At 37.5% G+C, this 12,311-nt stretch overlaps 1 protein-coding gene across 1 annotated transcript in view; it reads left to right on the top strand.

Moving 5' to 3' along the window:
• Positions 1-10,784, top strand: part of LOC149803284 (diacylglycerol kinase epsilon-like) — a 211,615-nt gene extending 200,831 nt beyond the window's left edge. The window contains exon 11 of the mRNA XM_089952971.1: positions 10,657-10,784. Coding sequence (XP_089809097.1) covers positions 10,657-10,680 — 24 coding nt within the window. The 3' untranslated portion in view covers positions 10,681-10,784. The remainder of the gene's footprint in view (positions 1-10,656) is intronic.
• The last annotated feature ends 1,527 nt before the right edge of the window (positions 10,785-12,311 follow it).

The raw sequence follows: 12,311 nt of genomic DNA, 5'->3' as shown, positions 1-12,311 counted from the left end.
TACGATCTAGACTGGCGCACCATTATGATGTGAGCATCGGGTTTATCAAAGTAATGCCCGGTCATAATAAAGAAAGTCAAAATCGGCCACTTGTTATGACATTATTTTTTCTCTCCTTCGCATTTTGATATTCATTGGATTGACCCCATATAGCAAAGTTGTGTTGTGGTGGCGGCATCTCTCTGATATTTACATCCACGTATCGTTGTTTCATCTCTTTATTAGCAGTGGCAACGTTGTTGTTTTATAAAGACAGTACTCAGTACCTCGATCCGCCCCTACCCACTTGGTCGCCAAGTCGCCGACTGGGTCGCTGACTTGGTTGCAGAGTCGTCGCCTTGGTCGCCAAGTGAATCGAAGAATCTTTGACTGTGTGTATTGTCGCAAGATTTCCGCGTTTCTTTGACGAGCCTTGTAGCAACTGTATCCTGGTCGACGAAAGACCTTGTCCCTGAATTTTTTAAATTCCCCGACCTAGCCCTTTCCTGTCCGGCGAACTACGTTAAAATGTACTTGCTTTACTTGCAAGGGGACATCTTCGCTAGATACCGCTTCATAATAAACAGCCACTGCAGACAAAGTTGGCATTTATATATACCCAGGCGGAATCACGTGCCCCAGAAACTAAGCCTCTAGACGATGCTACAAACCCCACTAACATTTAAAATCAAACATAAACTTTAACGAAACGAAAATTAGCTTATATGAAACGAAAATTACTATCCATGTTTTTTTTTTCCTTCTCATTACAGTAGTTTATTATCGGATTATGGACGTTTCGCCCCATGGACGTTTCGGCCCAGGACATTTCGCCCCACTTTAATGGACATTTCGCCCCATTTCAATGGACATTTCGCCCCATATGGTATATGGACGTTTCGCCCCATGGACGTTTCGGCCCAGGACATTTCGCCTCACATCAATGGAAATATCAGACATTTATAGAAATTCACAAGCATTACACCATTGTCTTCATTTTACTTCAGGGGCCTACCGTTAAGATTTAATTTCATGCCCCATAATCCCATCACTCTCATCCATTTTAATTACATTCAGCGTGCAGTTATATCAAACAATATTTTCCTTTTTTTCTTCATGTAATATGACTGCTCAGAAAATTAATCGATCGTTTACAGTGATCATTTTCTATACGGCCGTACTTTTATTTTCGCTTTTTTTGCCGTTTGTAGGAAATTGGCATATCGCCACTTATCAATCATGCTGTTCGTTTACCCAATCAGCGAGCGTAAATTAGACACAACTTAAAAGGGGGCTTTGTAATTCTAACAGTCAATATCAAGATCGTATATATGGAGTTAGGTTTATTCCTTTCGCGAAACATAAAAACTACGATGATTAAAGACTTGTGGTCGCCCGCAAAATAGGTGTCTTGTCTTCCACATATCGTAGGAATGACTACACATTCACTGCCTCTTGATCAACTCTTCGTTGTAATTCTGCAAATGACGGTAGTATGTCGTCTGCTGGTAATAGGAGGAGCGCGAAAACCTTTCACAGCAGTTTGTACATAATGTCGTGTTCCTGATAGACCCGCTATAATTGGAAACGAAAATACAATTATTTGTGAAGAACATTTTAAAAATTTGGGATGAACAGATTTAAACATTTTCTTAACTAATTAAGATTTTGACTTCTCAAGATATTGAATTTCCCAAAAACGTTTTGAGTTATAAGTGATTTTCAGCATTTCGAAACTTGTTTTGAACTAGCTATCCAAAGTCTAAAGACATCGTAACTAGACTAATGAATATTAACATGGCAGCTCAAAGGAGTGGACTGAAATGTGTTTACCTGTAATCCCAATTCCTGAACCTTTCTCCAAAGGGCCTGTCCAAAATGAAATGCGCAACCGTGTATTTGCGGGGTTTCAAAAGCCGCTCTGATCCCTTGCCAAAGACCCTTTTCGAAGTCAACAACAAATGACTGGACTGAACCAGCTACTGTAGCATGTCTTTATTCTTAAAATATTTTGTTTGTAATGAAATCTTACCTGTGGTTTAGAACTGCACAGGTCACACACAAACTGAAAAGATAAATTTTTACGTCTAAGGAGACCTACTTGTAGCTTGATAAACCTGTAAATAGAAACCATGTCTTAGTATCATTTAGTTAATTCTATCGACGTCTTATGATAAGATTTATTTTGAAAGACATTGGATATACTGAAACAAAAACAACATGCGAGAAAGGGTCACTAGATACATAAAATTATTATAAGAAATGTATTTATTTTGTTATGCCCGTTCAATTACGGAATGATCGTAATATGACGTAGAAATGAATAAATAAATAAACTTACCAGTATTTCTACATGCTTTGTGTTGCCGTAGGCCGCAAATATCGCAATCTATGGCTTGCTGACGACGGGTAACTGGTTTTCTGCAGTAAATGCACGAAGACATTGTTCTATCTATTGATTTACGTGATATTAAAACAACTAGTACCAAGAAAAGGAAAGACTGCAATTTATAGAGCCACTGATAAATTTCCATGCAAACACCAGCACGAGCTTCTATACTAAACGATCTGTCGGACAATGCACTTGAAGAATCATAATTTTTATCCTAAAACTCAGATTTTGATATATTCAGATCAAACGTTGTTTATTTATGTCATTGTTTTTGTTATTAGTGAACGCCATAACATCTGTGCTAAATTGTAATTTCCTTTTCATAAAAGCTTACACGACTTACTCAAAACCCTGGCTGCAGCTTAATTACCTTGATACCACATTTAGTAGATTATTTAAATATGAAGATCAAAGAAGTTACCTGTCTGTAATTAAGTCCTATTAACACTTGCTGGGAGCAATAGTGAACGCAAGAACTTTTTTGTTCCTTATGGCACCAGACAGATGCACCCCTACTTATAAAAACAAATAAAGTTGTTTTATATGCGTATGTTTTCCCCAAAGGTATGTCGTTTGTTTACTTTATAAAAGATTTTTGAACAAAAAATTTCAAAATTTTGTCGAGGTATTTATGTATATCCTTAGTGTAATCTATAGGGTTGTTCATCCTAGTCCGGTTTTTGTCACCTTACTCAAAATCCCTCCCCATAATTTCAAGTTGACCTTGGCTAAAATAAGGGACAGCCACTAAATCAAATTATCCATGTTTTATTATTATATTTTCTTATTGGATACAATCCATCCAATGATAATTTGTCATTGTTTTATTATTTTAAATTTAATTTGGGATTTTTATTTTAAATTTAATTTGGTATTTGGGTGAATGGTGTATTATATTTAAACGACAAAAATAAACCATATTGTTTTGTATGATTGATACTTCATTTAATTGTACTTCTCCCGTCTCTTTAACTATATAGAATAATGCCAAAGAATTCAGATCACAAGGGACACTTAATTATATTTTTGATCATTTTAAAGTAAAATGAAGAACGTGGTGTAATGCTGATGAATTTCTATAAATGTCCGATATTTCCATTAATGTGGGGCGAAATGTCCTGGGCCGAAACGTCCATGTACCATGTGGGGAGAAATGTCCATTGAAGTGGGGCGAAATGTCTTGGGCCGAAACGTCCATGTACCATGTGGGGCGAAATGTCCATTGAAGTGGGGCGAGATGTCTTGGGCCGAAACGTCCATGGGGCGAAACGTCCAGGTACCTTTATTATCAAATGTGAAATTAAAAGCTGTTTAGTATTTTACACTTTCAGTGGTTGTGCTTGGCTCGATAACAATATGTTGTGATATTGGAACGTTATCTATAAATCACCTGTTTTGTTTGTTTTGTTTTTTTTGTTTTTTTTTTTACCTCAACAAGCACATAGGGATACCTTTATAAGTGACAGAAATGAGTGAATTAATTTTATCTTTCTCTTGCATGTTGTTTATCTTTAGACTTTCCAAACTGGAAAATAAATTTTAAAAATTTGCATATCGACATTGCTGCCTTGCTGTTAAAATCATGAAATTATTCTATGAATTTATTACAAACATCCCTACTTAAAAATGAAATAATTATTTTTAAAAATAAAGAATTATGACGTATTTGTACTATGAGCAAGAAAGTCTTGTGTACCTATACTAATGTCATTCGCATGTATCAACAGATTCAACAAGATGACAGTAAACATAATGCATTTTGAAAACGAATGACTTAACAACCTACCTACCCATCTATTCCATACGTGATTGAGAAATATGGTTCCACTGCAGAATAGTTTATGTAAATGACGTTATTTTTCAATGTTGGCAGACATACACGATGCATTTAAAAGTATCTTTAAAGAACAATTACCATAGAAGGTACAGTTCCATGGAGGGGAAGAAGTTTACAATAGAAAATGTTAAGGCATTGTTTTCTAAGCTCAAAGTACGATATAAAACACATTTCACTTGTCAACAGATGTAACACCAGTGGAAGCAAGCAAAGACAGTACTACATGCAAAGTATGGTTCAACTTGTTTGGCTTTCATACAACCGACACATTTGCATACCAAAATTTTAATGTATGTCAGACTGTTAGGAATTCGAAATGCAATTCAATATCTTTAAAATATTACCTGTTTAATTTACAGCGTATAAACTATAGTTATGACAAGTGAAATTATTCAATACTTATTTAAGAATTACAATATTTGCAACAAAAGTCTAAACAGCTGAAAGTTCAAATATCTCAAATTCGTTTTAAAATATTTCTTTACAATAAATTTTCAGTACTTAAAACCCTAAGTCCGACCCTCAAAAAAGATGGTGCAATATTTCCATCTCTTGATATGTATGCCAAAGTGACGTATCACTGGAACACATAAGTCACTAAATTAATCTTGGACAATAGAAACTGCAAAATATATGCCATCAGTATTTTGTGTTCACATTAAATATATACACAAAGATCATGAATCGATAGTCTACAGATTTTATTTAAAATTCTTTGAGCATTTACAAAGTATTGCAGAAACTGTTTGCAGAAAGGTTACACCAGCTAAGGCTGCCTAAATGATATTTAGAAAACTAGAAAAAAAAAAGTTGCAACCTGCCAAACATATTCCATATAATTGAAGGAGAAATGCAAGAGGTACAAGTAATAGATTGCAATAATGTAACTTAGTACCAATGTATTACACACGGTGGATGCAATCTAAATTAAAGACATTACAATTTACATATCATTATATATCTATGCAACAATGATCATCAACTCCTTATCAAAGTATTGATGAGATGGAATCCAGATCAAAAGGTAAAAGTATGCCGATTAATGACAACAATGAAGTTCGTTTGTTAAGGATTTAAAAGTCGGCAAATTCTACCTAATCGTCCATCAATTATTCATGGATAGCGCATACTACATACTCCTTTCTAGTGACCAACCTGTTTCAACCTTCATCCTTCAAAACTTCGGGATATAAAAACTGCGAAACAATTTTCAGTTTTGACAATAGTTTTCGTGTACAATATAGCTGTAAAAATTGAAAGCTTTTCCTTGAAAGGAAAAATGATTTATATGATTGAATTTTAAAGAAATGTTGGAGCCATGCATTTTAGGCCAGGGAGACGTATGAAAGTCCGTACTCTTTAAGACTGATTCTAATACTAAGCCAACAGTGTCCGTGTTGCCTCTGGATGTTCGAAGGTAACTCCAAGAAAAGCTGACCTTAAGTTACATGGATGCCAAAAAAAAAGAGAGACAAATGCATAGACGAAGAAACTTGTTTTGATGAGTTCTTTTCCTTTCAGACAAACAATTACGTCTTCCTGTAATTTCTTACATTTTTCGTGAAAAAATTACCATTTTCATAAAGACTGAACTTTATATTTCTCAACTTAACTTACTAATCGATACTGTTGCGTCGATACTAATCGATACTTACTGATCGATACTGTTGCCTCGACGATGAAAGGTGCTTTTTCAAGAAAGAGTTGTTGTTGTTGTTGTTGTGGGGTTTAACGCCATTTCTCAGCACACGATAGGCTATACATGGCGGCCAGTATTAATGGTGGAGGAAGAACCCGGGAAAACACCGGAAAGAACCACCGACCCACGAGAAGCTACTGACAAGCTTTCTCACATACCCACATTGGCTGAATCCTAGACTCGAACCGCCGCAGACAGAGGTGAGATGGCAGTGATCCGTAACGAAGAGCGCTTTAGACCACTTGGCCACTCGGGGCCCCCTCAAGAAAGAGTAAAACAAAAGGTAACTTGTTTCGTGAATGGTTTATATCGACATACAAAGGCAGCTTAGAACAGTGCTTAGACATGCATCGACACTATTTTACATTCTTCCTGAAGATAGCACGTTTTCACAAATGATTAACTGTTTCCGGTGTGTCAATTCGTTTCAACGTATACAGACAGTGATATATTTATGAAGACTGCACTTTGTTAAGAAAAGATAACTTTTCACAAAGATGTTTACGTTCTACTTTATACTTAACTAGTGATTTTTCACGCAAACACACTTTATTCGTGAAGACGATTTTGCGTTTTAGTACAGAAGTAATTTTTATGAAGTTTTCACAATTTATGCAAAAAAATCAGTTTGTTTGAAGAATTGAGTCATCATATCGTATCATTAAATGCGCCAACACTTTGAAAGGAATCCTCACTTGATGAGGTAAAAAAAGATTTCCTACATGTGGAGGCCACGATTAAAGGGTTGCTGTAAAATTGTGTCCATGACCCCAAGGTCAAACGGAGGTGCAAGCTCGTCGCAGAATTGTTTATCTAGCTTTAAAATCATTTATCACGTGTATAAAGAACATCCACCAAGGGGTTTAGGAAATAAGAACAAGGAAAAGCCTTATCTCCTATGTGTGAGACCTTGACTCTAATATCACAGAAGGGCTAGAATTTTTTAGCATAATACACCACCTTAGTTTCATTATGATTCATAACAGGTATGATGAGAATCCATCAAGGGTGTTAGAAAATATATGCAAATGACAATTTTTAACCTAAAGCCTTAAGAAACTGTTGACGCCGCTGCCGTCGGAGAATTGACTACCATGTATCACTTTTCACCAATGTGGTTTCGACATAAACTGCTGCTGACTAATTCCCGGTAACATATCCTTCGGACATCAAACCCTGTCGAGACCATAGCCAACGCCCATTATTGATATATATTTACTTTATAAGACATGACCACAGACGCAAGCCGCCAAGGTCCGAAAACGGGATAAGGCGGGTAAACACAGAGTTGGTACTACATAATGAGTAGTTGGTGAAATGTGAAAACATAGGTATGAACGCAAGGAGTATGCATCCCAGTCTTGGACCTCGCTTTTCTGAAGTTGTCAGCTTGTGTAGCCCGTAAATGAGACCTCCATGTTTGTCTCCAGTTTGAGGAAGACATTCATAAGGCCCCAACTAACTGGCTGCAAATTTTACTACGGCAAAAACGTTCGGGCCCTCTACTGTGGAACCAACCCTTGTGACCAGACCCGGTGTTTTCACATACTATTAACTTCGAGAGATCTATATTTTATGTTTCCATAGAACTGGTATTATAACCTATGTTTACATAAAACTAGTGTTGTACTTTATATTTACATCACAACGCAGTAAGATAAGTGCTGTATTTTATGTTTAAATAACATATCAGATTTGAATACAAACATATGTACTACATTCTCTGATTACTTAGAGACTGCTTCGGTTAAAGTGTCAGTCTCGGATGCGGGAGGTCGCGGGTTCGAACCACTGCAGAGTCCTACCAAAGACTTATAAAAAATGGTACTAACAGCTGCCTCGCTTGGCTCTCAGCATTAAGAGGTTAGTGTTAGGACTGGTCGGCCTGTTGTTTGTATAATGTGATTACGTGGGACATGATTCTACATATCTGCGGAATCATGCCCAGTGCTAGACATCACTATAAACTGTTACACTGCGGAATCGTAGCGATATGGCTGAAATTTTTTTTAAGGCTACGTTAAAAATCCAAATCACACACACACACACACACACACACACACACACACACACACACACTGTTTACTTAGAACCTTTAACTGGACACAACCTCTTTGTATAATAATGGATCTGAAATCCATATTGGAGTCATTTGTGAAAGCACACTAGAAACAAAAGTCATTGGAATGGTGGTCATTTCTGCCAACCACGATTGGCGGCTCAGAGCTGACTACTATTCTTGGAGTCTTCTTCGTTTACAAAACCAAAGGGCATTGCCAGAATAAAACTTGTCAAACAACAAAACAACGTTGCCATGTCTATGGGGAACACTATTTAAGCTAATCATTAAAAGATACATAGAGATCACCATAAACGGAAAAGTCAATGACTGCAATTAGAATAACCATAGACGGCTTTATATACAGTCCAGACGCTTACGCTGTCGTAAACAATAAAAGTTTGCCCCTGGAATTAAGTTCCCGTTCAACAGAGACGTTGACAAGCTACATGATTATTATCTTCCACAAGTAAAGTCAGGTTTAGATGTCTCAGTTGTAGCCTCGTATAGTCTGCTTGTAGACACCATCTTTCTTAAGTGCTCTCGCGACAAACAATGCTTTTACTAAGAATACGACAGAAAACTTCACAACAGAGATAACAGCAGATGTTTTTTTCTTTTGGTTTGAACAACCACGACATGGATTCTGTTTCACGTGATCATTGTCCATGCAACTGGCGGCAGCAAACATGATTTTATGACTTTTCAAAGAAATGCAGAACACATTCCTGAAATGTATCGTCATGGTTATAGTGAATTTTATATGCCAGATTAAATGCTACGATATCTTTGACAACCCTGGCGCAGGAAACGTTACATCCAAACCAAGTGTTGAGACACCATTTGTGTCTGGAGCAGTATTTTAAGCAAACACTTTGTATACCATGCCATTTGTACAAGCAAAAGCACCAGAAAATAAAGCTGAAATTATGATAGGTACGTGGAGCAGCAGCAACTATTACATAATCGCATCCTCGCAGAAGCGAACAGAAAATTCACCGAGAAGTAGCACAAACATTATGTAAGCCCGTAACAAAAAGGCATATAAAAGGCTACGACAGCGCACAATGATAGACAAGATAAAATTATCAAAACTCTGAAATAACAAGAAGCAGTAATAATCGAGGGTCGAACAGCGCAGAAGACTTTGATGAACCAGATTGATCAAGATCTGACTCCAGCTCTTTCTGGGGTAGAGCAGATGGCTGAGGGAAAAAGCAAAACATATAGTACGTATGTTAAAAACAGCAACATGTGCAATAATTCAATTTAACACAAAATAGTGAGAGAAAAAGAAGGGAGAACCCAGATATTTAGTCTATTTTGAGAGAACGAAATATCTAACTCTTCTACTGCGGGAAGCTACAAAGAGGCTTGAAAAGATATCCAAACGTTGCTGGAAGAAAAGTTTAGCTTACGACTGATGGTGTGCCATTGATAGTTGTAATTCATGAGCCGCAACAACCAACATCGCCGTAAAAGAAAGACGGCAATCAGACGCAGACAAATTAAAATAATTGCTTAGAAAGGAAAAGATTATAGGTACAGGAATGTAATATTACAAGCACTCAGCAGAGCCTGTTACAGAAAACAAGCAAACAAGCTAGCAACGTTGGGGTTGAAATTGACAATGAGATAATAAAATGCCTAATCACCTGCTCCAACAAAATATTCCTAATAACTCAGAATACAAGGCATTGGTAGGTAAAAATGGTATAGGCAAAATGTCGCAAACTCGTGCAGTAACAATTTTAATCAGATGTAACACACCTTTAGAGTTATTTTTGGAGCTAAACATACAGTCACCTTACACTGACAACAGAATCTCATTTGTTATCGTTTATGCAGTCGGGAACCACGTCAATGCTTTCGTTTGCACCCACCAACTGTTATTGCGGGATACTTGGCAAATAAGCACTCAACATGGCCTTACTGCACCAGCACATATAGGTGTTGCGTTTCAAAATCGAGATAATGGTCAAACCAATAGTAAGATTATATTTTACACCTTAGGAGTGACTGACGTTTCTTTGCGATTAAACGGTCATCATGAACCCTCTGAAGAAATTCTGCTTAACTATGCACCAGACACTCCTCATATTGCACGTGCAACGTGCATATCATATTGTGCTTCGTATATTGACCGCTATCAAAAGATCGATACGAGTCTGCACATTTCCCAACAAGACTTTCGTCAATGTACCCGATTTATTATTTTCACTGAAACACTTGGAGTTGTTCAGACAGTCCGTCGTTGACAATTATTTTCATGCAGCTGTATCTAATGACATATATTATGCTGTGATACTTTCAACAAGACAGTTATTGAAGGGTGTTGGTGGCCGAATGAGCGTCATCGATGCACCAGTGAAAAATTCATAGGATGTTCTCAAAGACAATCTTGAATATGTTACATAGCATAAATGCCCTGTCACGAAGCGAAGGTCGGCCTTAGTGAACATCAGCCTGCGAAGAAGAAGAAGAAGAAACGCAATTAAAAATGATTGTTGGGTCACAATGCCTATTTCTCAGGCAAACATTAATTGTATATGTCCCTGTGTGGCTGTCCTAAACACAACTCGCTCAGCATAACGCGGCCAAACACAATAACACTTCGGTGACATTAAAATTATCCAACTCTCAGGTAATACAAATGCAAAATATCGCTGAAACATTTCCATTCTTTGCAGCGATTCCAACGTTGTTGTCTGTAGCGGTTCAACGGTTGCAAAAGCTGCGGTGTTAGGAACAGTCGGAAACGCATCTGGGATGGTGCTGAAAAAGTGATTGGCTGTTGCATAAAAAGCGGCCTTCGATTAACAGGAAAAAGTCGTCAAATACCATCGGGCAGAGGTCTTCGACTACCCGGTCTGATAGACCTAAAAGTCACATCTTAAATATGCGCGAGTTTGGATCATACTTGTTTACCATAACTGGAAGTAGATTCACGTGGGGTCAAACATCTGTGTGTGTGTGTGTGTGTGTGTGTGTGTGAAAGAGAGAGAGAGAGATTTGGATTTCGAACGTAGCTTTAACAACTTTTAGCGATTTCTGTCGTGTGTCAGTTTATAGTGCTGTCTAGCGCTGGGGCATTATGCCACAGACATGTAGCATCATGTCCAAACCTAGTCACATTAACCTCATATCGGGTCGACAAGTCCTAATAATAACCTCTTGAGGCTGAGCACCACGCGAGGCAGTTGCTAGTACCATTTTTATAAGTCTTTGGTATGACTTGACTGGTGTTCGAACCCGCGACGTCCCGCATCCGAGGCTTTCGCTCTAACCACTTAGGCCACCAGATCGTTCGGGTCAAATGGGAATGTTGATGAACGATAAGCAGCAGAAGCTTAATCGTGATTTCGAGCCACTGCTATCACTGATCATTAAAAAGGACAGTGATGATACAAATCTGTATTCATTTGAATTATCAGGATGATTAGTCCCCTGGGATGAATTCATAAGCACTAGATGTTTATCCGGACGGGTACGTAACCGTCTTTGGTGCTAACGTTTAAAATTAGTTTTCTTCATTAGGCAGAGGTTTTCTGTGATTGTATGACAATTTTACCGGTATAATATACTACCAGTATCGTTATACCTGTACAGTATACCACCAATACTAACGGTTACACCTGTATAGTATTTAAACAATACTAACAGTTATACATGCACAGTATTCATCCAATGCTATAAGTTATACCTGTATGGTATACCTATAATACTATCAGTATACCTATAATGCTATCAGTTATACCTGTACAGTATATCACCAATTCTAAAAGTTTATCATCAGTAACGTACTTTAGTCCAAAATATAAAATTATTTCTATAGTTTTTCTTTACATGATAATTAATTATCACCTATAATCTGACTTGAATAAGCGTCCGCCTCGGATGCGGGAGGACGTGGGTTCGATCCCCGGCTGAGTCATACCAAAGACTTACAAAAATGGTACTAACAGCTCCCTCGCTTGGCGCTCAGCATTAAGAAGTTAGTGTTAGGACTGGTCGGCCCAGTGTCAGGATAATGTGACTGGGTGGGACATCATGCTACATGTCTGCGGCATGATGCCCCAGTGCTAAACATCACTATAAACTGCCACATTGCAGACATCGTAGCGATATGACTGAAAAATTGTTAAAGCTACGTTAAAAATCCAAATCACATCACATCACACTGACTTGAATAATTCTAATCATTTGGATTTTTTTCTTGCATCATGACCTTCACATTGAACCGATATTCTTTTAAACTTAAACTTTGCTCGTAAGTTCCAGCCGGAAATGGATTTCGCACGGTAGTAATAGTCGACATGCAATGATCTGCAAAATTTCATGGCTT

Source organism: Sinohyriopsis cumingii, chromosome 3, assembly GCF_028554795.1.
Source record: "Sinohyriopsis cumingii isolate HCF-2022 chromosome 3, ASM2855479v2, whole genome shotgun sequence".
Classification (NCBI taxonomy): domain Eukaryota; kingdom Metazoa; phylum Mollusca; class Bivalvia; order Unionida; family Unionidae; genus Sinohyriopsis; species Sinohyriopsis cumingii.
Note: the sequence above shows the minus strand (reverse complement) of the source record. Positions and strands in the feature narration are given on the sequence as shown.